Consider the following 27036-nt stretch of genomic DNA (forward strand, 5'->3'; position numbering starts at 1 on the left):
GAGGCAGCTGGTGGAGCTCGTGAAGGGTCTCTTTCCGCCATTGACAGTGGCGAGCTAGCGAGCGAGGAAATAGAGGAGCAATCGTGCTGCGTGCGACTCTCTCCTCAATTAAACAAAAACAGTTAATTGTATCGTCTGGGAAATTCTCTCTTCAGTCTTATCCCGGGTACATGTCTCGACAGTGAGCGAGAAGAGGGGGCCCTGAAGCAGGTCGTGTTCTTGGTAAGTACTGCTTTCCCTAAGATAGCGTAAGCGAGGCTAGGCGTGTTTCTGTGGCTATGCTAGCGGAACAGTGCTGTCATTCTAGCAGCAGTAGCCAGCTGACCACAGTCAGAAACTCGATACCGAGATAGCTGCCTTACCAATATAGCATGACCATGACAACTGTTTAGCTACATAAATTCGTGTGGCAGTCAAAAACCTTGTCTAGAAAGCTAACAAGCTGGCCAGGTAACAGATAGCTAACGTAATTTAGAACTATGTCCTAGTCTAGCTAACAAACATGAGCTGTTTCTCGTAAGCCCGCACTTAATTAGTGAACGTTAGCTGTAATGTTGGTGTTTTCAGTCAGCAAAGTTACTGTGATTGTGTGCGATTTCACATACAGCTGTCTGCTGGATCATTGTCTTGCTAGTTGGCGTTATATGGGTGTATTTAAGTGAATTTTAACATCAGCTATAAGTAGATGGACAACGTTAATTAAGACTGCATTTAATATGGTGTGTTATTTCCCGCTTTGTTTGCTGTCAGTCTTTCGCTTAACATTAGCTGTTAGATAAAATGTAAACGGAGCCTACGACAAATCATCATCGGTACAAACAAAAAATAGCTGGCTAACTAACCTAACAAACTCCTACAGCTAGTGGTTGACATTGGACGGCGTTGATTTGGGTGCCAGTCGTATCCACCGATTTAACAAACGCCAGTAATGTTAGGTGTCCTACATAATATAGACAAATCTGTTAAATTAACTATATCTATCTAGCTAACTAATTAGCCAGCGGTCTATCTGCATAGGCGTGTAGTGTCCTAGCAACGTAGTCAGAAAAAGAATAGTCCGTTTTCATGAAGTTGGTTAGCGATGTGAAAGTAGCCTGAGCGCAGTCTATGTCCATAATGTACTTTGTGCTGAGGCACGTGCCAGCGCGTGTGACTGTGCTGATAGTCCCGAAGCTGGACCTTATCTCTCCCTGTCTGTGCCTTATTCATAAGCAGACAGCGAATATGCAGCTGTCCATAGGATAACCAATCCTCCTCATACAGAGAAATGGCATGTCTATGGGCATTTAGGTAAAGATGTTTTTTTCTTTTTTTTAAGAACAACCCAGTCGTTTTCCTAGAACTCCTGTATTGTTAGGGTCCCGCTAAAATTTTAAGGGTTCCCATTTTAAGACGATAAACAAACCGAGAGTTAAAGATCCTGTTGTGTATCGTATTTGTTGTTCATTTAAGTTTATTTGAAGTGGCGTGTTTAGTAGAGCCCGACCGATATAGGATTTTAAGACCGATTTCGACAGTTGAGGATTTAAAAATCCGATAATGATATATCGCCAATATTCTTTTTTTCCAGAAACACATAGCATAAACAAAGATTTTCTCTAACAACATTTGTTATGTGTAGTTATTTAAGTCCTCACCAAGATAACATGACATGATGCAGTTTAAAAATAAACTTGTTTTATTGTCATAAGTAGTACTTTAAACAAAAGTACAACAAAATATTTTAAAGTTTTGATAAATAAGAGTCAAATGTATAAAAATACAAAAAAAGTAAAAAAAAAAAAAAAATCATGCCATCTTAAACTATGCAGTAAACTGATACAGTGACCTAGAGTATACGCTGCTATTGAATGCATCTACATGACTGCCTGCAATGAGGACTTGCGACTCATGAGGACAATGAGGACAACACTACACGTTTGAAAGAGAAGCTAGATAACTTTGTTCGGCTACAAAGCCATGTTAGATACTTGTTCAGCTCACACTTATTTATGTATCCCCTCTGGTTTAACCCTTTCACACATAACTTATTTTTTATGCTATGTAGCACGCGTATTACGTTACATGGTTCGTTATGTTTTCATTAGCATGATTAACCTTCAGATGTTTTTTAGAGTTAAATCGCTGTTTCCTCAAAGCTAAAATTAGGTAGAATTTCTCCAATCTAGTGTTCTAATCGCACCAGTTTTAGCATACACGCTAAATGGCTAATCATACCGGTGTGACCTTACGCGCGAAAGGGTTAATAATTTCCAATGCATCGACTGTAACTACAGACATGCGAGTCACAGATATATTTACCATTGCTTCATTTAGGTGGAATAAGTTAAATGCTGTAGTAGGGCTGGGTGATATAGCCATAGCAATATATCGAATTGCTATTTTTAGCACAATAACAGCTATCCCCGGTATGTGGTATTAGGTTTTTTCCCGTTAGTCATACCTGATGCGGGAGCACACCTCCAAAGTTCAGTGAAATGCTTCCGGGGCAGAAAAATATCAGTTGTGTCTGATTGTTGGTTAACTTACCTATTAGGCTAGCTTTGAAAAACACACAGCATATGTTTTCACTAGGGCTCCCATCTTTCAGCGCTGCCTGGCTGAGCAGGATCCCTTGCCAGCCTACAGGCTCTGGCTTGGGCCTATCAGATAGCGATCTCTGGTGGCTACTCTCTTCCAGGCTTAGTCCCTGTTTTTCCAGCCGCAGCCTGCGAGAGCCTGCTAAAGCTTTCTTGAGGGTTGACATCTTGCAGGCCTGCCCAGTGTGCTCTGAGAAGTGATGACAGGGTACGATTTTATGGTGGGGGATGTGGATGCGAGGTCTGTGTCTGGTGTGGTCGCTAAGCAGCTAATTCATGGGAAATGGACCACGGGGTACTGCAGTCAGTAAAGAGTTAACAGTCAGCTCTGGGATATGTCACATGGGGCTCTCCCTGGAACCAAAACAAGGAAGAATCGGCCGCCTTTTGTGTCATTCCAGAGGTGGGTGTGGAGCACTTTTTCCTTCTGGGAGAAATCTGGGCAGGCTAATGTTGGGACCAGACTGTGTTTGCATGCTAACAGAAACTCGTGCATGCTAACAGCCATGCACACATTCTAATAGTCAGGCTAGCTTGCTAGCAGCCATGCTCACATGCTAAGAGCAACACACACCAGCAAGGTATCTGTGTTGAAGTGGATTAAGCGCTGCAGTCTGGACTGGAGGGTCATAGGTTCGGATTCCAAGCAGTGTGTGGTGTGGTGTCCTCGTGGACTCTTAAACAATGTTGTCCCAGAAAAAATGAATGCCCTAAGGGGCAAAAAGGCAGTTTCCTAGCAAATATATGGTGATGGTCATCCAATGTAGCTTTACAGAGATCCTTTGACAGTAACTGTGGTTTACATGGGGGCTGTCTAACTGAAGTATTGGACTGGTGGTTAGATAGAGCCGTGGGTCTGTGACTGCTCAGCTCCATCTGTCTGTTCCACACAGCTTGCCCAGCCCCCACATGACAGCTGAAACATGATAACTCAATGCCAGCAGTGAGTGTGGGTAACATGTGCTTAGTGTGCTGTGAATTCAGTGTGTAGCATGAGGGGAGGGAATGACAAAACCAGTTTCTACAGTCAGGGTGAAATGCAGCTCTGGCCCACCACTGCAGTCAGGGTTTTTAATGACCCTTCCTCCCCTACACGGCCTTTCTATGTAGCTGTCAACCAGTAAACAAGCTCACTTTAAAGGACTGCGGACCACTGCTAGTAATTCAGTAACTCAGGCAAGTATGTGACATGGATTGTTGGTGCTGGACAGACCCTGATGGCTGTAGCTGTTATTGGCATGTGACTGAAAGCTCTGCCAGGCAGTATGTGTGTAACGGGATGGTCCAGGTAAGCTGGGTGGACCCAGAGTTTGCCGTGAGGAGCGACGGAGCCAGTAGAAGGGCTTCTGAGAGACCAGTGCTCCCCCTGTCCTCCACCCTCACCTTGCCCCCCGGCTACTTATGGGAAACTGGTCTTTCATTTTGTCTCAAGCTGGATTTAGGGAACTGAACTTTGAGTGGCTGAGCGCTGAGGAAAACAGGAAATGAAAATGTGAGTGGTGTGTGATGCAGTTTTAATGGGTGGCACCTTTCTTGATCAGTTGCTCTCTGCTACAGGATTAGCTGTTTTTGTACCATTCTGCAAAACAATGCTGCAGTTAATTCCCTGCTGTTTTAGAGGCGTTCAGCATATAGGTTCACTGAAAGTATTGAACCACAACACTTGAACAAAATACTGAAATGTCATAAAATTCCTTTCCCTTAATTAGGGTACCTGAGTTATGTTTCCAAAGATGTGCATTGATTCTGAAGAGGTTTACCGCTGCTGTTACTGTCCGTTTATGAGTTGGGAACAGGCCTCACAGTCTCTGCTCCCCCCAGGTTCAGCCAAAAAGGATCCCCGCTTCTTGGCCACAGGGAAACATGTGCCATGGGATGGTGGCGCCTGAGCTCAGAGCCTTCGTCTCCATGCCTCTTCTGTTTCTCCTGGTGTTCCTCTCCGTGGCACAGGCCTCAGGTAAAGTCCCTTTGTCCCTGCTTGCTTAATGCTTCACCTTGTTTGCTTATGACATGATTGGAATGTGAGGAGGGCGTCCTGAGGGTGAAACCAAAGGGAAGCCATCGATCCGCAGTCACACTGAGCTGAGGAACGAACACCTCCCTCACAAACATCCACTCCTTTCTCATAGTTCTGAGACTGTGTTAATAAAAGGCCTTCTTGGACTGTTTAATTATGTAGGGGGCTGTGGTAAGCCCCCCAGGAAGAGAGCCTGGGTTTAAGCAAAATCTTCATCTCTGCGCTGATTCTGGATCAGAACAGAGTTCTGTGTGTCTTTGTAGCCTGGTAGCCCTGCACTGATTGTGGAGTCAAGGCGAAGCTGGGTGTTTCAGTATAGCCTCCATGCACTGATCCTGGACCAGAGGAGAGCGGGGTGTATTGCCGCAGCCCACTCTCTTGGTGCTGATCCCAATCCTGTGTCTGTGCAGTGCACAGCAAGCAGCAGCAAATGTCTTTGCATGTTTGGATGTGACATCTGAAAATAGCACCTCCTCGGCTCCATGCTCCAGCTTCTGCTTTACGTAATGCTGAGTCACACAGGGTCCCATGCACCATGCCATGGTGCTGCATGCATGTCTGGCCTGATCTTCATCTCTAATGAGTCGCACTAGAAGTAGAGTGGCACGAGAGTGTCCACATTTGGCTTCCCAGGCATGCTGCCGCTCCCCATATATGAACATAGTGCTGCAGTGGCGTTACAGTCGCACACTCACTCCCATGCAGATCACTGCTCGTTGATATGAATGTTTGCATTTGCGTGGATGGATGATGGCTCTGCTGGGGGCTACAGCACAAATTGCTGAGGTACCTTCTTGTGTGGGTGTCAGGCACTCTGTGACCTCTGCGCAGTGAAAGTCCTGCAGTCTGATAGACAGGGTCTTGGGAATGTTCATCTGCTGTGTCTGGGTGTCTGGTTTCACAGGAAGTGAGCACATCAGAGTGTGGCATATGCTAGTCCAGAACATTTTTCAGAGGCAGAAATGAGCAGCTGCACTCCTTCTCTACATATGATGACTGTGCTGAGAACAGTTAATATCCAGGGCTTTTGTGGTTCTAAACTGAACTGGAAAACTGAAAAATTCTCCCCGTAGGTGTGGTTTATGGCTGGCGTGCAGTGAAGCTTGGTTGATGTTATTTATGGTTTCAAGTTGGTTTTACATGGCCAAGGATGAATTGAAACTGTCACCATTGCTGAAATGAAACTAGATTTGTGTGCATTTCCTGAAGAAAATGCAGTGTGTAGTTGCATTATTGACCATATGTGCTATTTGAGTTGCCATATGCCCTCTCCCTCCCTGCAAGCTGGCTGAGCACAAAGGAATGTGGGAACATCAGAATTCAAGGAGATACAGCAGTTTAGATAGTAGTCAGAAAACTCATATATATGTGTATATATATATATATATATATATATATATATATACATGTATATAAATGGAGTGTGCAAAAATATCGTTTTTCGATTAATCGTTTTTTGAAATTCGTCTGATTCGATATCGATCTGTAAAATTTATGGATCAATCTTTAGGCTAATCTCCATTTTTTCCGGTTTTCTAGGTTCATTTCCGAAATGGTTACACATAGCCAAAGAATTAAATAGACGGGCTCTGACATAGCCTAACTGTCGGATTAAAGGCAATTACTACCCCCCCCCCCTTTAGATGTCGCTGTCTCGTTTAACTTAACTTAACGACCTACGAATGCATAGAGGAAAACCTGTTATATCAAATTTTTTTTTTACTATGATACGTTCACCATGGCTAACCCTACGGTCACACGGATGACACAGGAGAGAGACAAAGTGACCGGCTGCCATTCATTTTCAATGAGAGGTGGCGATTTACAGCGACAAGAGACAAGTGGCTGTTGCAAAGCCAACTAGGTGGGGCTAAAAAAGACTACACTCAAGGTCTGGTTTCTGCAAATACTGAGTGGTGCGACACGGCGAAGGCAGCGTGATGCACGTTGCTGAAACAAATGATCCAACATTTTGGTTCCAATGCAATGTAATTTGGCGCAATTCGAGAGAAACGTAGTTGTTCATGTTCGTTAGCTAGGTGGCTAGCTAGCTAGTTGTTCATATTAGGCTAGCAAGAAAACGTTCACAATTGCAAAGTTGCTACTGGCAGTCAGCTATGTTTTGTCAGTCATTGTAGGTACCTTACAAACCAGCTTTCCCCGAGCTAACTGATGCAAACACATTGCTGCTTCTTGTCATTAATACGTAGGCAATGATACAGGTTGGTTTTTTTTTAAGGAACTATACCCATGTGTTCCTCAAATAAAAAGATTTTGGTATACAGCCATGCGTCGCTTAACGTCCACGATACGTTCTGTTAAACAGGACGTTATGTGATTTGGACGTTGTGCCAACACCATACTATATACTTAGCAAACCTATATGGAATAGGCACGAGATTGGATGCTGCTGCCTACGAGTCAAAGCATACACTTATACGGTAAACTTTTTAATTGTAAGCATGCAAAGGTCACATTAAAACAACGATGGAAAGTACAGTACAGTACATAGGCTACATAAGACATTAGCATAGGCGTTTATTATGACAATTTATACATGTATTATATGGTATACTATGTACTGTACCATTATATGCATGGCAGCGCAATCGCTTTATTTCCATGAGACATGAGATAGACGTGTTGCGTGCGGGAAGCGTTGCCTTCACTATGTCCGGTTACGTCCGTTGCATCCCGTTCTGCGATCGGGATTTTTAAACTTTATTATCACCTTATGGGACTACGGACTTATATGCGAGTGGTTGTCCGAATGGACGTGAAGCGGTGCATGACTATACAAGCCTTTGGCCTTTTCTTCAGTGATTTTCACAATTTCCAGTGATTCTGCATTTGTAAATTTGTGTTCTCTTTAGAGCTTTTTAAGCATCTCCAAATATGGAAAGCTGCTATATAGTATTTCATATCTTGTTCTTATCGATATCGAATTGGAATCAATTGAATCAGATTGAATTGAATCATCAGCTTGTGAAATATATAATAGATGGTACGTAATTTAAAAATGGTCTCACTCCCCTCCGGAAGTAGAGAGAAGCACACAACTAGCATCCTCACATGGTGTTTTATTTCCCATCACATTCTCTACTTACCAAGCTGCGATATTAAACAATGGTTTCACGCCCGTCCGGAAGCAAATAAAAGCTTAGCAGCACACAGCTAGAATCCTCCCAGGGTGAGAAACCTAGCTAGGGGGTCGGTCGATACCATTGGGACCTCCATTCGAGCCCCAAAGCATGAGCTCGACGATCGTGGGCTGTCTTGTTTCATTTCAAATCGCATTCTCGCCTTACGGAGCCGTGTTATTTAAAAATGGTCTCACACCCCTCCAGAAGCAGAGAAAAGCTTAGCAGCACACAGCTAGCATCCTCCCAGAGCGAGAAACTTCACTATATATTTTACCCCTCCTTGCATCACTAGTGCTTTACAAGCATTGCAAATAGAAATTTTGTTATCTGTTTCAGATACTTTGAAATACTTCCATACAACTGACACATTGAAGCTTGTTGCTGGCGCTCTTAATAAACATTTAGCGTCACCGTGTGCGCATAGTAAACACGTCTCCTTTTCGGCCAGGCACATTGGCAGAAATTTTCATATCTGTCGATGCCGATAATTAACTTAAATCTGCATCCACTGTCCACACTCAGGTTTGACTTTGGATCCCTGCTCAGACCGCACTGTCTAGCTGGACATCTGTCTATACACAGTTCCAGCAGAGGCGTTGTAGTTTTTTTTTTTTTACTTTCCATTTAGGGTAAGTTGGACATCTTCCATGGAGAAATGCATTCAATCAGCCAAGGTAATCTGTGTTTTTTAAAAAGTTGTGTAAAAATAACAAAAAAGACAAAAACCAGCAGAAGAAAGTGAATCTGGATGTACAGGAACACATTTATTCAAGCGAGCTTGTATGCGTTTTCCCTCCCATTTAACTCCCATTTAATATTATCCCCAGCGGACTGTAATTGTCCTGTTTCTGATCAAAAAGTAATTATGTGCCACAAAGCCATGATTATCCTCTCGTTGAATTAGTGGCTCTTTGTTTTGTGGTTTGTGAGTTGTGACCATAAGCAATTATTTCCTTCCTTTGGCACACTGTATGTGAGGATGTGAGATATTTTGTGTTTGAGGGAGACAGGTGTGCTTGTGTGTGTCTTTCTCATTCTGCGTTTAGAGTAGACGGCCATGGGTCACATTGTGGAAATGGAATGCACTTTTAGTCTGGTCATATGCTGCCTTTAGATCAGTCCTTCAGTGGACACGATAGTAATAGCTGGAGTGTGATATGTCTGTAATGAGAGCTGCAGTGTGATGTCTCTGTAGTAAGAGTTGGAGTGTGCTAGGGATGCAGCGGTACACAGTATTTTGTCGAACCTTTCAGTACGCCCCCTACGGTTCAATACACACATGTGAACCGCAGTAATCCGATATGCCTGTCATTTTCCTATAATTTCCAAAACTTGCTTATTGCGCTGCAGACTACATGCATGTTGTACATTCAGATCCCCAGAACATCTTTGGAGCCTGTCAGAATTTCCCTGGAGCCTATAAGCGCTCTGTATGAAAATACCAGCTGGAGAAGAGAGGGGAAACTAAAAACAAACATTCTCATGTACGGTCACACCGGTGTGATTTGCCGTTTAGCGCGTATGCTAAAACTGGTGCGATTTAGGGATGAAACGTTTGCCGGTATTTCGGTAATTCCTGATGGTTAGTATTACCATTTCAAATTTCTAATTATCATTAAAACCGTGGTTGAAAAACTTTGAAAAACTCAAGTTAAATACTGTCTAGCATCAACCAAAGTTAGCAAGTCTCCTAGACGCAGGTGCGCAGGCACAGCATGCAACATGGGTTTGTTTTGCGTCAGTGAAAACATGGCGGAAGACAGTGATAGCGCTCCGGAGATTTTTCAACGGTATAAATTTTCATACCGTTTCATCTCTAGTGTGATTAGAACACTAGATTGGAAAAATTCTAGCTAATTTAGTGATTTAACTTTAAAAAATATAGCAGATGCTAACTGAAAACAATGAGAAGCTTAATAACACTAATGAAAACATAACAAACCATGTAACATAACAGTCGTGCTACATAGCATAAACATAAGTTACTATGCGAAAGGGTTAAAAGTTCAATAAATGCATGTTGTTTCCAAAGTCAATGAGTAATCGTGTTAAATAATCGTGATCTCAATATTGATCAAAATAATTGTGATTATTATTTTTGCCATAATTGAGCTACTGACCTACTGGTCAGTCATGCTGCCATTGTTCTGAATGGAACGTTTTATTTGTCTGTAGGATAAATAAAGACTTCATTGTTTTAAGGGTGATGTGTTTTTATTTTTTTCTTAAATATAAAGGTACCGAAACCGTACCGTTACCGTGACCCAAAAACTGCCATACATACCGAACTGTGGGCCCACTGTACCGTTACATCCCTAGAGTGTGCTGCTTCTCTGTAATAAGAGCTGCAGTGTGCTGTCTGTCTGTAATGAGAGCTGCAGTGTGCTGTCTGTCTGTAATGAGAGCTGCAGTGTGCTATTCCTGTAGTAAGTGCTGGAGTATGCTGTCTATGTAATAAGAGCTGGAATAAGCTGTCTCTCTCTGATCTGATAATTGGCCTGGCCGATATGATCCGATATTCAGTATTTTTATGATTATCGGAAGCTTTTTTTTTTTTTTAATCTGATTGCCAATGAAATAAATTAATTTAAAAATTCACTGCTTTGGCTCTGATGCAGCCACCTCTCTCTGTCTGTAGTCACCACTCTGTGGTCTTGAGCAAGGTCCCGCCCACAGCACTGTCTGATTGGTTACACGTCACGAGTCATAGTCTCTCAACATTGAAGGCTACTGTGCCATAGACGGGCACAGAGGAATGCATTTGCAGACTGGAGCAGCTCCAGTGAGCGAGCAGAGCTGTGTTTCGAAGGTAAGGCAGCAGATATTGCCGAAGTTGCAATAAACACCATAATCCTCTACGCTGAAGTTGCAGAAACACCACAATCTTATGATCTATTCCTGTGATGACAAGCACGCCCAGTTTCCCAGTTACACTGAAAATGCCCGAATAATGCACTTTGTTAAGTGATACACAGTTAACTGTAATGAGATAATAGTTTTTTTATGTAGCGATAGCTATATCTTTGAATAACGTTGGTGCCAGTGCAACTGGAACTTATTTTAGCTACTGTTATATTGCGAATGTAACAATACTCGCCCGTACATGTTGGTGTTTTTACATATTATAGGCAGTCGATGGTAATAATAATGTAGGTTAATGTTGAGTCCTGTAGAGTTAACTTGAATGCGATAGCAAACGTCAACATGTTCGTTTGTTGATCTATAATTTAGGCAGCTGACTAGAAAAAAATTGATAGGCTATAACATTATTTCTTGCACATCACTTACCAGGGCCGGCCATACTCTGTCTCAACCCATGACTACTAGTAACGTTACTAGTAAGTGTATCTTGAAGCTGTCTCTGACTCTGTTTCTTGTAGAGAGGAGCAGGATATTGTTGTTAGAGACTTCAGATGTAATGGAACTGCATCTAAGGCCTGTGTTAATCCATACATGGACTGCATAGATGGTGCATAGACAGTTGTCAGAGTTGAATATTCACTTCTATTGCTATTGCTTTCTGCACCACAGTCTGGTGCTGCTGAATCCGGACTACTAATTGAGACTCAAAATTATGTTTTAGTAGTTTTATTTATGTTTACTTTATTTACTTTATAAAACTTCAGGGAGCTATTTTTGTTTGTTTGTTTGTTTATTTAAATTTTCAGTTAATTTTCAGTTAGCTCCCTGCACTTTCTGTTTTAAGATAACTTTGAAAAGTTCTCTTTTGATTAAACATATGCTTAAAGGCATTTCAACATAGTTTTGTGTTGGAGTTTGTGTTATTCTAAATTTTGACACCAAAATTTTCATTTTTACTGCAAATATATATTGTTTCCAAATATCGGTTATCAGTCTCCATGATTACTAATAATCGATATCGGTATCGGCCCTGAAAAAACCATATTGGTCGACCTGTAGTTGTAACAGCATGTTAAAATGTTCTCCTATTGTGAATGCAGTTTTATTTAGTACTATTACCTTTGTTACAGAGGCTGTAATAGTAAAATTGATGTTTGAATGTGGTTTGTGGAGTCCTCATCTAGAGCTGTATTCAAGACCACCTTTGTTGAGTCCAAGACAAGTCCAAGACCAGGACTAGTTGAGACCGAGTCAAGACCGAGTCCAAAGAGGTTCAAGTCCAAGTCAAGTCCAAGTCCAAAGAGGTTCGAGTCCAAGACAAGACTGAGTCCAAATGAGAGAGACGGAAAAAAAGAATCCTCTTTGAGAGCACTTACTTACCTGTTTATAATTTTTGTGTGATGCCAGAGACACAGTATATCTTCTATTTTAAGATGATCATTTTGCACTATTATTTGTAATGACCAAAAAGCAAGTGCAGTGTAACAACACTGTAGGATCAAATTAGGCCATATTATTTACTTTAAGTATACCCTTTTCACTTGATATCATACTCAACACTCTCCAAAGACAAAACAACATGTAACCCCCGCCCCGAGAAGGGTGTTGTACCTTATTTGTGATGATCAAAAAGCAAGTGCAGTGTAACCACACTGTAGGATAAAATTATGTCATATTGTTTACTTTAAGTATAGCCTTTTCACTTAAATGTGACATAAAGCTGATGTCAATGTCAATGCCTGTTCTAGATGGATTTTGAATTAATAAAACCAACGCACGTTTTCTGAACAAGCTCGCTCATCCCTTTTGCACGTTTATTTTACACTATGTAGCCCGTGTGCCATATGGTTTGTTATATTTTCATAAGCGTTTTAAGCTTGTCATAGTTTTCGCCACCGCATTTGCTATATTTTTTATGTTAAATCATTGTTTCCTCAAAGCTAAAATTAGGTGGAATTTTCCAATCTCGTGTTCAAATCATGCCAGCAGTGGCGATTCTAGACTTTTTTGACTGGGGTGGCCCAAGTGGAGCACTGATTCATTCAAGGGTGGCATGAGGATAATGCCAAATCCACAATAACAGGAATAGGCATATAACGAATATTTATAATGCCCCCCACACACTGAAAGCACAACAAGATGTGAAATTAGTACAAATACAATACAGGAGCTAAACCATAAACCATAAACTAACCATATGAACACCATATTCAGAGGATGAAACTTCAAAGAAGGACAAACACAATCTTCTCTATCTATATGTCATATTTTTTATTTGGAGAAATTCAAATACAAATCAACAAACACATGCCAACTAAATAATGAAAAGATCCTTCTCCTACAAGGCTTTTTTTACAATAATGATTTACATTTGACAAGATAGCTGCCTGATGAGCTTTGTAGTTCATTATCAAGCTAACTGATGTTAGCTAGCTAGCTAAATAACGCTAGCTAGCTAGATAGATAGATTAGCTAGCTAGCTACCTTGCTAGATGGGCAGATAGCTGGCTAGCTTGCTAGATAACTTTGCTTGCTAGCAAGAGCAATAGTGTTGTAAACTAACTCACATGCTAACAACCAATTACACTAGGGATGTGAATTTAAAAAAGTGTCCTTAATCGATTGTTGTTAACCTTATCAAATAATAATCGATTGTCGGGTTTTTTTCTTAGCCCACCCAATACCGTTTAGTAGGCTAGGCGTAAATTATAAAATCGTTGAAATTTACTGTACTCTAGGCTATTATAAAAGCAATAGTTACCTTGTATATATACATAACACAAATACATGTTATATTCCTCAGTTAAATGTTTATTTTAAATCCAAAATATAGGACATTCTTGTATAGCATATCAAAAAATGTTGTGTAGGCCTAGATTTCGTTTTCCTATTAAGGACAAAAGGAAAAAGGGGGAAAAAACTAAAAAAAAAAAAAAAAAACTCAGTTTCGTTTGTCCCAAGTGAACCGATAGCCTAACATTATCCCCCTTGAACTTTATAGACAACAGTAGCCTAAACTAAGCCTGCTGAATGAAAGGCATGCACACTTCAGAGTCTGATCTCCTATGCTCACATAGACCTAAATAACCTAAAACCTAAGTATTTTTATTCAGGAAGATCAGCTTACCTGCGTGGTCAGGGGTGAGTCTTGTACGCAATCTGTTCACAGTAAGGCCAGCTGCTGAGAATATGTAACATATTTGTTATGGTATGTAGCACGCGTGTTACTTTATATGGTTCGTTATGTTTTCATTTGTGTTATTAATAGATTTCAGTTAGCATTTGCTATATTTTTAGAGTTAAATCGCTGTTTCCTCAAAGCTAAAATTAGCTAGAGCAGCGTTTCTCAAACCTCTCCTGGAGTACCACCTGTCCTGCATGTTTTAGATCTCTCCCTGCTCCAACACAGCTAATTCAAATGATCAGTTTGTTATTAGGCAGCTTCAGGAGTTCATAATGAGTTGATCATTTGAATCATCAATTAAATTATTATTAGCAGTTAATCGTAGTCGATTAATTGTTAACAGCCCTAAATTACACATATAGGATGGCTATATCAAAATGTGTACTTGAATTTTTGAAGTCAGTCACTCCCGACTCCCACCTTGATTTGAACCACCAAGTACATCAAGAAAGGTCCCGCCATTGACCTGGTTTATGGCCAATCGTAGACTAGACTGTTTGGGTGGCACCCGGGATGGCCAATCAAATCTCCAGGGTGGCCCGTGCCCCCGGAAGCCCCCCCTCTGGCCCTGCCCCTGCGCACCGGTGTTAGCATATGAGCTAAACGGCTGATCACATTGGTGTGACCGTACGCGCGAAAGGGTTAATCAATGATTTTGTTTTGAAGGAGGAGTTACTTGTGGGAATAAAAAACAAATAAACATATATTTTTAAAGGCAGCTGGACTCGGTCGAGACCAATGGCCAAAACCGAGACAAGTCTGAGTGCAAATACCAACAAGTCCGAGACCATAGAAAAACCGTCTCGAGTCCAAGACTGGACTCGAGTACTACAGCCCTATCCTCACCTGGCATGACACAATGTACCCCAGGTTTCCCCCCTGAATTTTTACTTTCAGACCGGAGGGGGCCGAACTACTGAACATGGATTTGTTATCAGTGATTGACAGAATGTGCATAGGAAGAAGCCAGTAACAGAACACACCGTCATCTGGTTTGTCAAAATTGACTTTGTTGTGTGAGAATATCAATGCTTTCCAAAGACCTTTGTGAAGTTGCTCGGGTCACACACAGTGAACCCAGAAGTACAGTGGGTAGTGAGATATTTTCCAGAGTTTTGACGTTCATGCATTTTCATTGTTCCTGTCAGACTAAAGCTTAAGAAAATACACATTTTGGGGTGCCAGTGTAGCATAGTGGTTAAGGAGTAGGACTTGTAATCAAAAGGTTGCTGGTTCATATCCCCATTGGGGCACTGCTGCTGTACCCTTGGGAAAGGTACTTAACCCACAATAGCCTCAGTAAATATCCAGCTGTGTAAATGGATGACACTGTAGAAAAGCCGTAACTGATGCAAGTTGCTCTGAGTAAGAGTGTCTGCTATATGCCAGTAATGTAGTGTATTAATAGCAAATAACAAATACACATTGCTGTTTTTTCAGTTCTGTGTTTGTGTGAGTATTAGTTCATGTTTCACCAATTCATATGGTGACACAGATGATGAGAACAAACAAAAACAGCCTTCAGTTTTCCACTTCCTGTTTTGTGGAAATGTTGTGGTCTTTACTGATGCTGTGAAGTCTGTAATAATGCAGAAGTAGCCCAATTAAGAAGCCCAAAATGTGTCATAGCCTCCCCTTTGTTTGATCACTTCCAGGAAGAGCAGTAATGCAGTTTTAGCTTGGACCCTAAAATACAGGGTTGCTTAAACAAAAGGGATTTTCACATGTCACTAACAGAAACTGATTGTCTCCATTTTCTGGTAGTGGAGTGAAACGTTTCAGTCAGTGCACTCATTCCCTTTGAAATGGGAAAACAAAGAGGCTTTTATTGGGGGTATGAAACTGCATGGTTTCCTATGCGCAGTAAGCCAGCCTTGGCTGCTCCAGTATTCACACATCCTGGTGCGTGTGGATGTGTGTGTGTGCACACATGCATGTGTCCGTGTGTGTACAGGTGTGTGTACGTGAGAGATTGCGTGTAAGAGTATGCGTGTGTGTGTGTGTGTGGTTATGTGAGACAGAGAGCCTACTGCATACTGTGTACTGTGCACTACACAAATATATACTGTATACTGCATGCTATTTTTCAGTATAGTACCCAGTATGCGACCATTAATGTTTACATTTGTAGTATGTTACATTGTCGCGTGAAATCATTGCAAGTTTCGTAACGTCCAGATTTAGATTTCCTCATGGTATTTTCCAGTTAGACGCCACTTGCATTCTCACGAGTGAAAAGTATTGACGAGTTCATGACAAGTATTCTAGAGTTGAAGTATTTTCAGGTTTTTTCATTTCAATATCTTACCTTTCGGTGGTACGGGCACATAATGTGGCACAGAGGAGGAGCAGACAAACATAGCTATTATACTTTTGGGTAGCCTATAAAAAATATCACACATAACCATCCAAATTGTGCTACCGGTACACATAATTTATTATTAATTATTAGGGGTGCAGCGGATCACAAAACTCACGGTTTGGATCGTATCATGGTTTCTGAGTCACGGATTGGATCATTTTTCGGATCAGCGAAAAAAAAGAGACAAATGTAAACTAGCTTTCCATTTATTACGTAAAGAACACTTAAAGCAAGGAACTTTTGCCCATGGTCTTAAATGAAAACAGCATTCAAGATGTCCAATAAAATCTTAAAATAAAATACTCAATACTCAGTTGTTGGGCGCTTGTTCTGCTGTTCTTAGGCTGTGTCCGAAATCGCTCCCTGTTCACTATATAGTGCATACATATACATTTTACACTTGATCGTTTGACTTTACTGCCAGCTAGCTAGCTAATGTTAGTTTCAACTAATTTGAACAGATGAAGCTGGGTGCTAGTTCTTTGTTAGCTACTGATAGCTAGATAGCGGTATTATCTAGCTAGCAGGTTAACGTAAGTTGCAACTAGCTAGTCACTTAGCTAGCTAGCTGGCACAGTTAGACACAAAGATGTTCATACAAATGTTCAAATAAACTTGCAAACATAAAACTATATCCACAAAATTATTAATTTATTGTAAGACTGTGAGTGAGTAAACAAGTGAGCGATGTCGGAAGCAGCCTTCGTCTTCGCAATGCTTCTGCTAAGTAAGGTTGCTACTTTTTAAAATGGCGCTTGTGTCTTCATATTGATTTAATTCATTATTTAAAAAGTAACAGCAGCAGTAAAACTGTATTTCGCACTATTATGGTTAAACTTTGCCACTGTTCACATGCGTGCCGAACCGTTGGGGGGGGGGGGGGGGGGGGGGGGGGGGGGGGGGGGGGGGGGGGGGGGTCGGGGGTCAACTACGGTCTGTTACACTAATTATACATTCATTATAACAGGAAGGTAAGTTTTTGTTGTTCGCTATGTAACGTTAGGTCACCAGTTCACCTATCTCTATTAGCTACAGCTTAGCTAGCTACTAACCAGATAATAAACTACTGACCAACATTATTAATCATTGTAAGAGACAAGTTTTGGCAGTATAGCTATAACTAACTATCTCTTTAACATCGTTGGACTCAAAATAACATGTATTTGGACGTATCCGTGATATCAATGAAAGAGTGGAAAGAAATATGCAGGCAAACAGAAAAGAATATGAAGCAGGTGTTTGTATTCTTCCGGTTTCGCGCCAGTCGCATGATAGACACGTCATCAATATGCCCACTCGCTCGCTGTGGACTCTCCGGCAAATTACCTGCTCTATTCACACATGGGCTCACTCCGACATGAGACGGACTTTGTACTAGGGAGCTGGCAGAGCGAAGTCCATCTCATGTCCAGTCCAGACTGATTCGGATGTTTGCGTTCTCACATACAGCTCCTCTGGCTAATGGCTAGATAAGTTCCGGCTTTCAGAGCATGTCTGAAAGGGGCTATATAGTAAGTGCATTTTTGTTGTTTTCAGGGATCCACTCGCTGTCCAAAGAAAGAAAATAATTTCAGAGAACAGTGTTAGTACTGTGGCTGGTATATATTCTCTTTCCTCTTCCCTCCTGGAGCAGAGTTAAAGCTTCATAAGGGCTGGGGAATAAACCTTAAATTCATTACAGAAACTGTGTTTTCTTGTCCAGTGTAGATACTGCTTCAGTTTTTTGCTTGCTTTTTAAAACCTTAAAGCTAGGTCTTTCATTCTTAATGTCTTTGTAGTCTATATTTTTAAATTGGGTGGCTCACCTTATTTTGACCACTTGTAGTAGTTAACTTTGTTGCCTGCATGCAGGATGACCTATCTGGAATCTTTTGATGTTGGGATCTTCAGATGAAAGCATTTGGGATGTTGCATAATGCATGTCCTAGCTAGAGTGTCTGAGCTGAAGGCCTAGTTTAGAGCACACTTAGGGTGTACTCGCACTAGGCAATCCGTACCATGCCCCAGCATGTTTGGCCCCCAAAGTCCAGTTCGTTTGACTAGTGTGATCGTTCCGTACCAAGCCTGGGCCCACTTGAAGAGGTGGGCTCAGGCATGGTTCAGTTGGACTCTGGCACGGTATGCATTGATGCAACTGTCCCATTTAACAAATATATCCGTTTATAGCAACAGTTAGCTGGATATCTGTTAGTTTGCTCAGTCATAATAAATCCTTTAAACCATCATTTGATTAGCTAGCTGACTTCCATAAATAGCTGTAACAAGCTGGCTACTTCCAAAATGATCTTTGATTGGTTAGTTCTGTAGATCTATACCTAAAAATAACCGTGTAGATCCCCACATTAGCTTGATTACTAGCAAACAAAATAAAACTAACCATACTTTACATGGCGATGTAAGCATTGCTGTTGTCAGGGGCTAGAGTATCACAAATGAAGCAGCCAACCTGTTTAAGTAGCTTGTCTTCAACAATCGTTCAGATAGGTAGCCTGTTAGCTAACTAGCTATGTTTGTCAACAGCATGTATTACAGCACAGAGATCAGGACTGGCAAGGGGAATATTACAGAACAGAGACCAGCACTGACAAGGGGAGTATTACAGCACAGAGACCAGGGCTGGCAAGGGGAGTATTACAGCAGAGAGACCAGGAATGACAAGGGGAGTATTACAGTACAGAGGCCCCTCAGATGTTTTGTCGAGTCTTGGACTGTTCTAGCAGCCAAGCATGAGCTTTGCTTTTAGTTCCTCTCCCCACTCTGTCATCATGCTGTACAAACACAGCGCCTCCTCTGCACTTCCTGTCCTCCTTGCATTCTTCTTCACCCCCCATCTCTCACTCTCTCTTTCATTCTTGCCTCCTTTCTCTCTACCCCCCCTTCCCTCAAATTGACATCCCTCCCTAGCTATACAGAGCTTGCTGCATTGTGCTCAGCGTTAGGAAAGCAGATGTCTGCTTCAGCATCACAGATTTGAGGCTTGAGACAGATTGAATTCTAGCAGTGACTCAGGCTTGCTGCAGACTCTGCTGTATGTCCAAAAACACAGAAACAATAGCTGAGAGGTAATAGATCCGCATTGTGAAAATAGAGCAGTGTCGTGTTACACCATGGTAAAGGGAGAGCTTTACTAGCTGTTTGTGCTAACAGATGTACTGTAAGATACTTTCAGGATTACACCCGAGGCATGCCAGGAATGCAAGTACTAACTGGTTTCTCTCTCTTCACAGTTTATGTCTCATAAGAGGAGGTTGGAAACAAGGTTTGGGTTATGGTTGCAAGGCCCAAGATCATCTCACCCAACCTGAATCCAAGCCCCAGCTATTGTTTGCAAAAAACATAAATTAATGTGGGATAACTGCTGGGTGCAGAATCTCCCACAGGTGAAGTATCATTGAGAATTGTTCCCAGTGTATGATTTTGATATTTTCTATTAGTAATAACTCTTTCCTGTGTTGTTGTCCTCCTCATAATGTAGATATGAGTATCAGAAAGTGTTCTTTTCAGTTTACCATTTCTCCTTGTAGTTTCCTTGAGGTGGGAATTTTGGCTAATTGATGTCTACTTTTGCCTAAAAAATCTGCAATGGGAAAAAGAAATCAATTTGTGTATCCATTAGCTTACATTAGCCTGGTCGTCATATGTAGTTTAAGTGTGAGAGATTTGCACTGCAGTTCAACAGGAAACAAAATATAGGTAAATATTATGTAATGATGTGAGCATGTGAAGAATATTACCCTTTTGTTTCCTCATGCTGCATTTTCCCTCTTGTGTTTCCTTGACTTCAGAGTCCCAGTTTATGCTTTTAGCTCCTTATTCATCTAATCTGTTTGAGAATGTTGACATTCACCTCATTTGCACGCAAGTCCCCACACACGGCTAATTACCAGTGCAGATATGGAAAATCACTTCATTAACACACTGACTTTGGTTGTGATTTCTTCCTTTTTTCACCTTTTCTTAATCTTGGTTTTTGTTACTTCTGTTAATGTTTTTTCTCTGTTTCTGATTGTTTGTTTATTGTTACAAGTGTGTTCTGCTTTGTGTCAGACATGGATGTTTTTGTATATGGTATCAAAGACTTACTGCTCCCTGTAGCCTCTCTCCCAGTTGAATCACTTTTATTGGAATTGAGGAATGTTATGTGCTATATTTTTTGAAAGAAAAACAATGATAATTCCATAAAAGACGGTTCATTAATAAAACTGATTGTATCACCCCCTGGTTTGTAATTGTCAGAATGATGCTGTACATTTCAGCCTTTGTCTTTCATCCCTAATCTAATAAAGGCAGGAAATGTTTTCCCACAGGCTTGGACATGACCTCCCCAACACTACCACCCATAACAGTGGGCAAATCTGCTCTCTGCCATATGCTCTCAGAGTGCATTTCACTGTTAAAGTCACAGCTTGACTCCAGAATCCATTAGACTATGATTTGGGGGAGTGTGCAGTCAGCAGTGAAGAGGGCAAAACAAACAACAAAACAAAACATATTTATCAAAGGGGCAGCTGGTGCCATATTCCACAATGCCTTTGTCTTTGTTTTTACAGATTTAGGTGACGTGTGCTGCTGAGAAGAGGGGGGGAAAATTGTTAGGGTGAGGGTATAGTGGTATGTGGGTGTATGGATTAAAAACAGATGGAGATACTCACAATTACATTCACCATCGTGATTAGTTACCAATAAACTGGTGCTGCAGTTGTTTTGTACAGGAACTCCTTTTACAGTAGAACATTTGTTTAACCAACTTGCCAAGGCATGTTCCTCTTGGGTTGCATAATTCAAGAGTCTCCCACAAGATTAGGAGAGCGAAAGGTATCTGTCAGTGTTTGCTCATCATGGTCTCGGTGACTCACACAGTCTCTCACTGTAATCCACTGGCCAGCATAAAGGACAGATTTACCTCTGTTCTCACTGTCAGCTGCAGTCACTAATGCAGGCATGACTTGTCCAATTACCCAGCCTGTTTCTTTCACTGTTGTTTCTTCTGGAGCTTCAGCAAAAATAGCAGATATTGATTGTTGGGAGCGGCAGACTTGATTAATCAGCAACATTTGTGAGCCCCTGGGCTGCTCATTGGCATAGTTTAAAAGCAAGCATGAGTATTGGAGCACCAGTGTGCCCCCAGAGTATTACAGGTTCAACTCCCCATTGGATCACTTCTGCCATCAGCTTAGTACCCTGCACTAATGATTTGAATGACTCTGAATTGCTTGAGTAAATAACCAGCTTTATAGTACAGGCTGTGTTTATGAGTATGCCTGGAAACGAGCAGAGCTGTGATGTGGTCTGAAGCTATGCATTTTCTCTTAGCACAGCTCCCACAGAGCCTGCTGTGGACTCTGCATCCTCCCATTGTGTCTTGTTTGTGTAACACAATTCAACTTGGTCTCTCTTGCTTCGTGCACCCAAACATTCCAAGCCTTACTAGGGTCTGAGGAGCACAGAATTTTCTGGCAAGTGGTCATTGTGTCACAGCTCCGCAGCAATGGATTTTCAGGCTTTTACACTCGGGCACCCAAGTGTGGGTGGTTTAAACTTCTTTAATTTGTGGGGCATACACATTTGTTTTGCTGGACACAGAGCTGTTAATGTCCCTGGTGCCATTTCCATGTGCTTGTAATGCATAAAATGAATATCCCAGATGACCTACAATGAGGTTGGGCCTCCAGGCTCGGTGTGGCTAACGCAAGACGTCAGCTCCTGGGAGCTTAGGAACTGACAGTGTGAAAGGAATCATAGAGCGTGCTCTGTGTTATCCACAAGGGCTTAGGCTTCTGATCAGGGCTCAAGAACACATCTGCAGACGTGATGATAAAATGCTTATAAGTGGAGCGTCTGACAAAAACATCCCTCTGTGTGCTTTTCTTTTTGCTGGAAAAGGCACTGTGTGGTGTGAATACATACTGTAGCTGTCTGAAGAGGACAGTGAATACATACTGTAGTTGTGCTGAAGAGGACAGTGAGTACATACTGTACCTGTGCGGAAGGGGACAGTGAATAGATATTGTAGCTGTGCTGCAGAGGAGTGAATACATTTTGTAGCTGTGCTGGAGAGGACAGTGAATACATACTGGAGAGGAGAGGAGGATCTCAGACAGATGGAACAGTTTCTTACCAGCTGCATGGCTGTGTGTCCCTGCCAGAATGGAGCAGGGTGTTCTCTACAGCGTATGGTTGGGGTTGGAGCTGCAGCTAATGTTTACAGTGGGTTGAGTGGAGTGGAGTGGAGTGGGGGGGGGGGCGCAGGCAGGCAGGCAGGCAAGCAGGATTGAAACTAGGGGATGTAGTTGAGTTCTTGAAGCTCACAGACATTCATTTTCAGATAAAACTTCCAAAAACAGAGCTTTGGCTCACAGGGCCCAATGGAATTGATCTGGTCTAGTAGATGTGACGCCCTTTGAAAGTGAAGCTGGACTGCCTGAGATAAAGTGCATAGACATCCCCTTTATTTTCTGTTTGCTTTCATGGGTCTCTCACCAAGGAGTGAGGACCACCCTGCTGTGCTCTCCCCCCAGTCAATTATAGTGGCTCTCCTTCCTAGGATGCCCCAGGCCGTCCAGTGTCCAGCACGGCTGGGTGAATCTGACAGAGACGAACCAGGGCTCCTTCCTGCCAGGGACGCTGCTGCGGTACAGCTGTGAGCCAGGCTATACTGTCGATGGGCCCAGCGACATCACCTGCACCTCCTCGGGCCACTGGTACCCCTCCCCACCTCACTGCATACACGCTGACGGTAAGAAGCACCCTCTCCCTCTGCTCTGCATCACCCTCCAGGGATCCCTCAGTCCCCATTGTCCCTCCTCCCTCTTCCTCCCCAGCTCTGTCTGAGCCCCGGCAGCAGCTCTGCTCCACACTGTGTCTGGCAGAGTCTGGAGAACACCAGATAATTTACTCTAGCCAGTATTATACAACTCTGTACTTACACTATGGCCAGTTACTGTAGAGCAGCTGCTGCAGCCCCCAGAGCCGGCAGTGTGTCACATGCAGTAAGCAGAAGGCTGCATGAAGCCCAGGATGCATGGAGCTGTCATTGGCTATCATTGGCCAATTATGTTTCATCACAGAAAATGTTTAAATCCCAGTCTCTTTAGAGCACATGCTAGGTCCGCACATGATGGGGATCATGAAGTCTTACCATTCTGTAGCAGCAGTTTTGTAGATCAGATACATGCATATGTGGACATAATGCTCTCCTGTGGATTCACCAGTGTGCCGACCTCCCTATGAACCAGAGAACGGGGGCTACACCTGTCACCCATCCCCCTGCCGCCGGCTAACCCATGGTACCGTCATTGAGTACTTTTGTGACGAGGGCTACGCATTAAAGGGGGACTACAAATACCTCACCTGTGAGAATGGGGAGTGGGACTCTGCCATGCAGGTCAGCTGCCACCTGAGCCAAGGTCAGTGCCTACCAACCTGCCACAGATCCAGAACCCACAGGGTGGCACATACATCACTGATGAGCTACAGAACCTTAGCATTCATTAGACCGTTGATAGAGACCCTTAGTTTTTATGTGTACCACTGATCATTATCGATTATGATTAGTATTTATGAAACCACTAAGGTGTAAAGCCATTCATGACACCACTGATTATGAAACTGCTGATGAGCTACACAACCTTAGTGTTGAGTGTTTCCTCATTTTGGCTGACAGTGCTCTGTCCCCGCTCTGTCTCACAGGAAAGCAGCAGCACTCACCCTTGGGCATGCCTGCCCTCTCCATCGTGGCCTCCACTGCTAGCTCAGTGGCCCTCATCCTCCTTCTCATCGTCCTCTTTGTCCTGCTGCAGCCCAAACTCAAGTCCTTCCATCACAGCCGGTGAGAACATTTCCCCACATCTTAAAGCACCCCACTCACAGATCAGTAATGTATATGAAGCAGTAAAGTCACATAATCTTCTATTAAATATATAATTATAAAGGTACTTGCATGTTTATCCATACAATAGACCCTTCGATGTTTTGGTTAGGGTTAGGGTTAGGGTTGTTTGTAACACACTTCATTTGGTGTGAGCTAATGCTATTGAAACTTTTCAGTGGTTGGTAGATGTGTAAGATTCCCCAGTGACGGGCCATACCTGAGCCCTGTCTCTCTGCATCCCTCCCACAGGCGAGAGCAGGGCATGGCGGGCCCATCCATGTCCATCGTGGTGGAGGGGGTGCAAGTGTCGCTGCCGTCCTATGAGGAGGCGGTGTATGGCAGTGGGGGCACCTCTCTGCCACCACCTGAGCCGCGGACACAGGGCGTGCAGATCGTGCTGTCGGAGGGCCCACAGACGGAAAGCGGGGTGTCGTCAGGAGGGGTGCGGGCTGAGTGCAGTGCCCCCTCCTCCTCCTCCTGCCAGTCAGAAACAGTGCTGGTTCACTCAGCGCCCTCAGCCTCCTCGTCGTGGCCGAGAGAGGAGCCTCGCACTGCCGCCCCTCGACCCCAGCGGCGCGACTCAGAGAGCAGTGACCAGCACAGTCTACTCTCCCTTACCTCCACTGAGGAGTTTGCTGATGGTACACCTCTCTTGTGTGCATTTGCATGTGCGTGTGCGTGTGCACATTTTTGGATTTCAGTGGTTGAACAATGTCATGAAATTCCATTGCTAATGTTTATCATTTTTAAAACAATTCTGAATGAAGTTCCATGGTCTGTGCCTCTGTCCCCGGTCATTGTTCTTTGTGCGTCTGATATGTAGCTGCCCCTGGGTAATGTAGTCTTTCCTGTGTCCTTTCCTGCAGATATTCCATTGCTAAAGGAGGCCTGATACCCCCTCAGCCAAGACAGTGGAGCCTGAAGCCTCCCTCTGAGTCCCCCAACAGCCTGCAGCCAGGCCACACTGACTCCTGTCATACACAGACACTCCCCACACGCACACTGCACGGACGCACAATCATTGCATTCACACATGGATACTCACACAGACACTGACACATAGATGCACATCACTTGCGGACACATACACCATTTGATCTGTATTCTCCATCTCAGTCAAAGTAAAAAACCTTTTCTCTGCTTACACATTCTCACACACTTTCACACAAACACACACAGTATGTGGCCCCAGCTGTCCTCTGCCCAGATGCCTTGCCCAGAGAAAGAAGCTCACAGCACCCAGGCATCAAATGGTTTCACATCAGCTCCGTACTGTTCACATATATCCATGGTTTAGATTTTTTTACAGACTCTTACCTACACCCTTTAAGGTAACTCTTACCTAGCATCTGAAAGGGGAGGAAATTGTGCACACAATCTATCAGGCATAAAAGATTAAAATTAAGAAAAAAAAACAAAAGGTTGAACACTTATATAGACATCATTTTGTTTTTCTCTCCTGGGCTTAAGAGCAGTAACTTTCTCACCATTATTGAATGGAGGTATCTTGAAAGGGGGTTGCTGATCAGTTAGGCTCACCTCTCTGGTTGCAGGTTGTCTGCATATTTACTGAAGCGCGCACATGGTGTGCACAGCAGTGCACTCTGAACGATGCATGAACGCTGTGCTGTGATGCCAGGCCACCTTTCAAAAAATGCAACCACAGGTCTTATGCAGCTAACACCTTTACACTGTACCTTTTTCATCCAGGAAAGGCCCATATGTCTGCTGTAAATTTCCCATGTTACTAGTTGTGCCACGCCTCCTGTCATTTTGTATGTTTTTTTTTTTTCTTTTTTTGTCTGCTCTCCTGGAAACAGAATCCTTGCCTGTTTTTGGTGGTGGTGTCACAACGTGCCTCAAACTGTTATTGATGAGGGCTTTGCTACTTAACAAACACCAGAAAATATAGCACCTTCCGGGCTGTCATTTTGCATTTTAAGACAAGGGATGTGCTCACGACATGGAAGGAGATGGTTTCTCACTGAACTCAGCACTGTTCTGTGGTTGGTTTCTGTCTCAGGCAGGTGTCTGTCTGATGTGACAAAAAGGAAGATGCCTTGAGGGAGGGGTATGCGGGGGGGGGTACGTACGCCCCCAAAGACTGTTCCCCAAAAGAGGGGAAGATCTTAGTGTGTATTCTATTGATGTGTTTATGATCCTCAAACCCCACTATCTGTTATGTCATGGGAAAGTGGTGGTGACACAGGGAGCTACAGCACGAGCTCAGACGTACATCCCTCCCTCTGGTCCACTTGTGCAGGCAAGTCTTAAGAGGAAAATAACTATGCTCTCTTGAAAGTTTTATTGTTTGAATTTGTACCATATATGTGCTAAGTGTGTTCCTTGCTTCGACTACATGTGGCTTAGTGCAAGCCATTTGGAGATGGGCGTTTGTTGTTTTCCAAGCAGAGTTTTGGTTGATCACGAGTGCTTTAGTTGCTCAGGCTTAGGCAACGCTGTTTGGATCTGTCCCTCATTTTTTTTCTTCCCCATATCACTTTCTAGACTCTTTCAAAGACATGACATTGCCTTAAGACCTGTACTTTTTTGTACCCATGAAATCACATCTACATTTCAGCTGTTGGCGTGAATGCTCTTCCAAGAGTAAGACACACTGTCTCGTGGGCTGGCCTGTTCTCTGCTCTGCGTTAGGAAGTGTGCTTATTTTCTCAAAATTACAAATGAAGCACAAAATGACAACCCCTCTTATTATGTTTGACTGCCTCTTGAGAACCAAGCCTGAGCACCTGGAGTGTTTCTTTTGATAATTTGTCATTTCTTTATGTCATTTCAGTGTTAGAATGATATTTAAGTTATGATTAAGGAGGGAAAAAACACAAACCAACTGTACATCTAGAGGGCTGCCTCCTGATGAAGACCATAAAAAATGTATGTATAAAAATGTTAAGTCCACTTATCTCCAATTTAAAATTTCTGTTATGAAGACTATGGTCATGGTACTCCTAAAATGAAGTGGGCTGAAAATTTGTTTGGACAAAATTGGAAGGAAACAAAA

The 27036-nt window shown here is 42.8% G+C and overlaps 1 protein-coding gene across 1 annotated transcript; it reads left to right on the forward strand.

Annotated features, from left to right (window-relative positions):
- The first annotated feature begins 21 nt into the window (after positions 1-21).
- Positions 22-27036, forward strand: LOC118792242 (sushi domain-containing protein 6-like). The gene is made up of 7 exons (XM_036550043.1): positions 22-222; positions 4401-4536; positions 22692-22883; positions 23359-23553; positions 23837-23975; positions 24267-24658; positions 24884-27036. The coding sequence occupies exons 2-7, from the start codon at positions 4443-4445 to the stop codon at positions 24907-24909; spliced, it is 1038 nt and encodes a 345-aa protein (XP_036405936.1). The 5' UTR covers positions 22-222; positions 4401-4442; the 3' UTR covers positions 24910-27036.

This window comes from Megalops cyprinoides, chromosome 17, assembly GCF_013368585.1.
Source record: "Megalops cyprinoides isolate fMegCyp1 chromosome 17, fMegCyp1.pri, whole genome shotgun sequence".
NCBI classification, from domain to species: Eukaryota; Metazoa; Chordata; class Actinopteri; order Elopiformes; family Megalopidae; genus Megalops; species Megalops cyprinoides.

Bases quoted from the DNA above. Each gene is read 5' to 3' on its own strand.
- LOC118792242 (XM_036550043.1), top strand. From the start codon at position 4,443: ATGTGCCATGGGATGGTGGCGCCTGAGCTCAGAGCCTTCGTCTCCATG. The intron at 22,884-23,358 runs GTAAGAAGCACC...TGGATTCACCAG, and splicing joins TCACTGCATACACGCTGACG to TGTGCCGACCTCCCTATGAA. The intron at 24,659-24,883 runs GTACACCTCTCT...CCTTTCCTGCAG, and splicing joins CACTGAGGAGTTTGCTGATG to ATATTCCATTGCTAAAGGAG.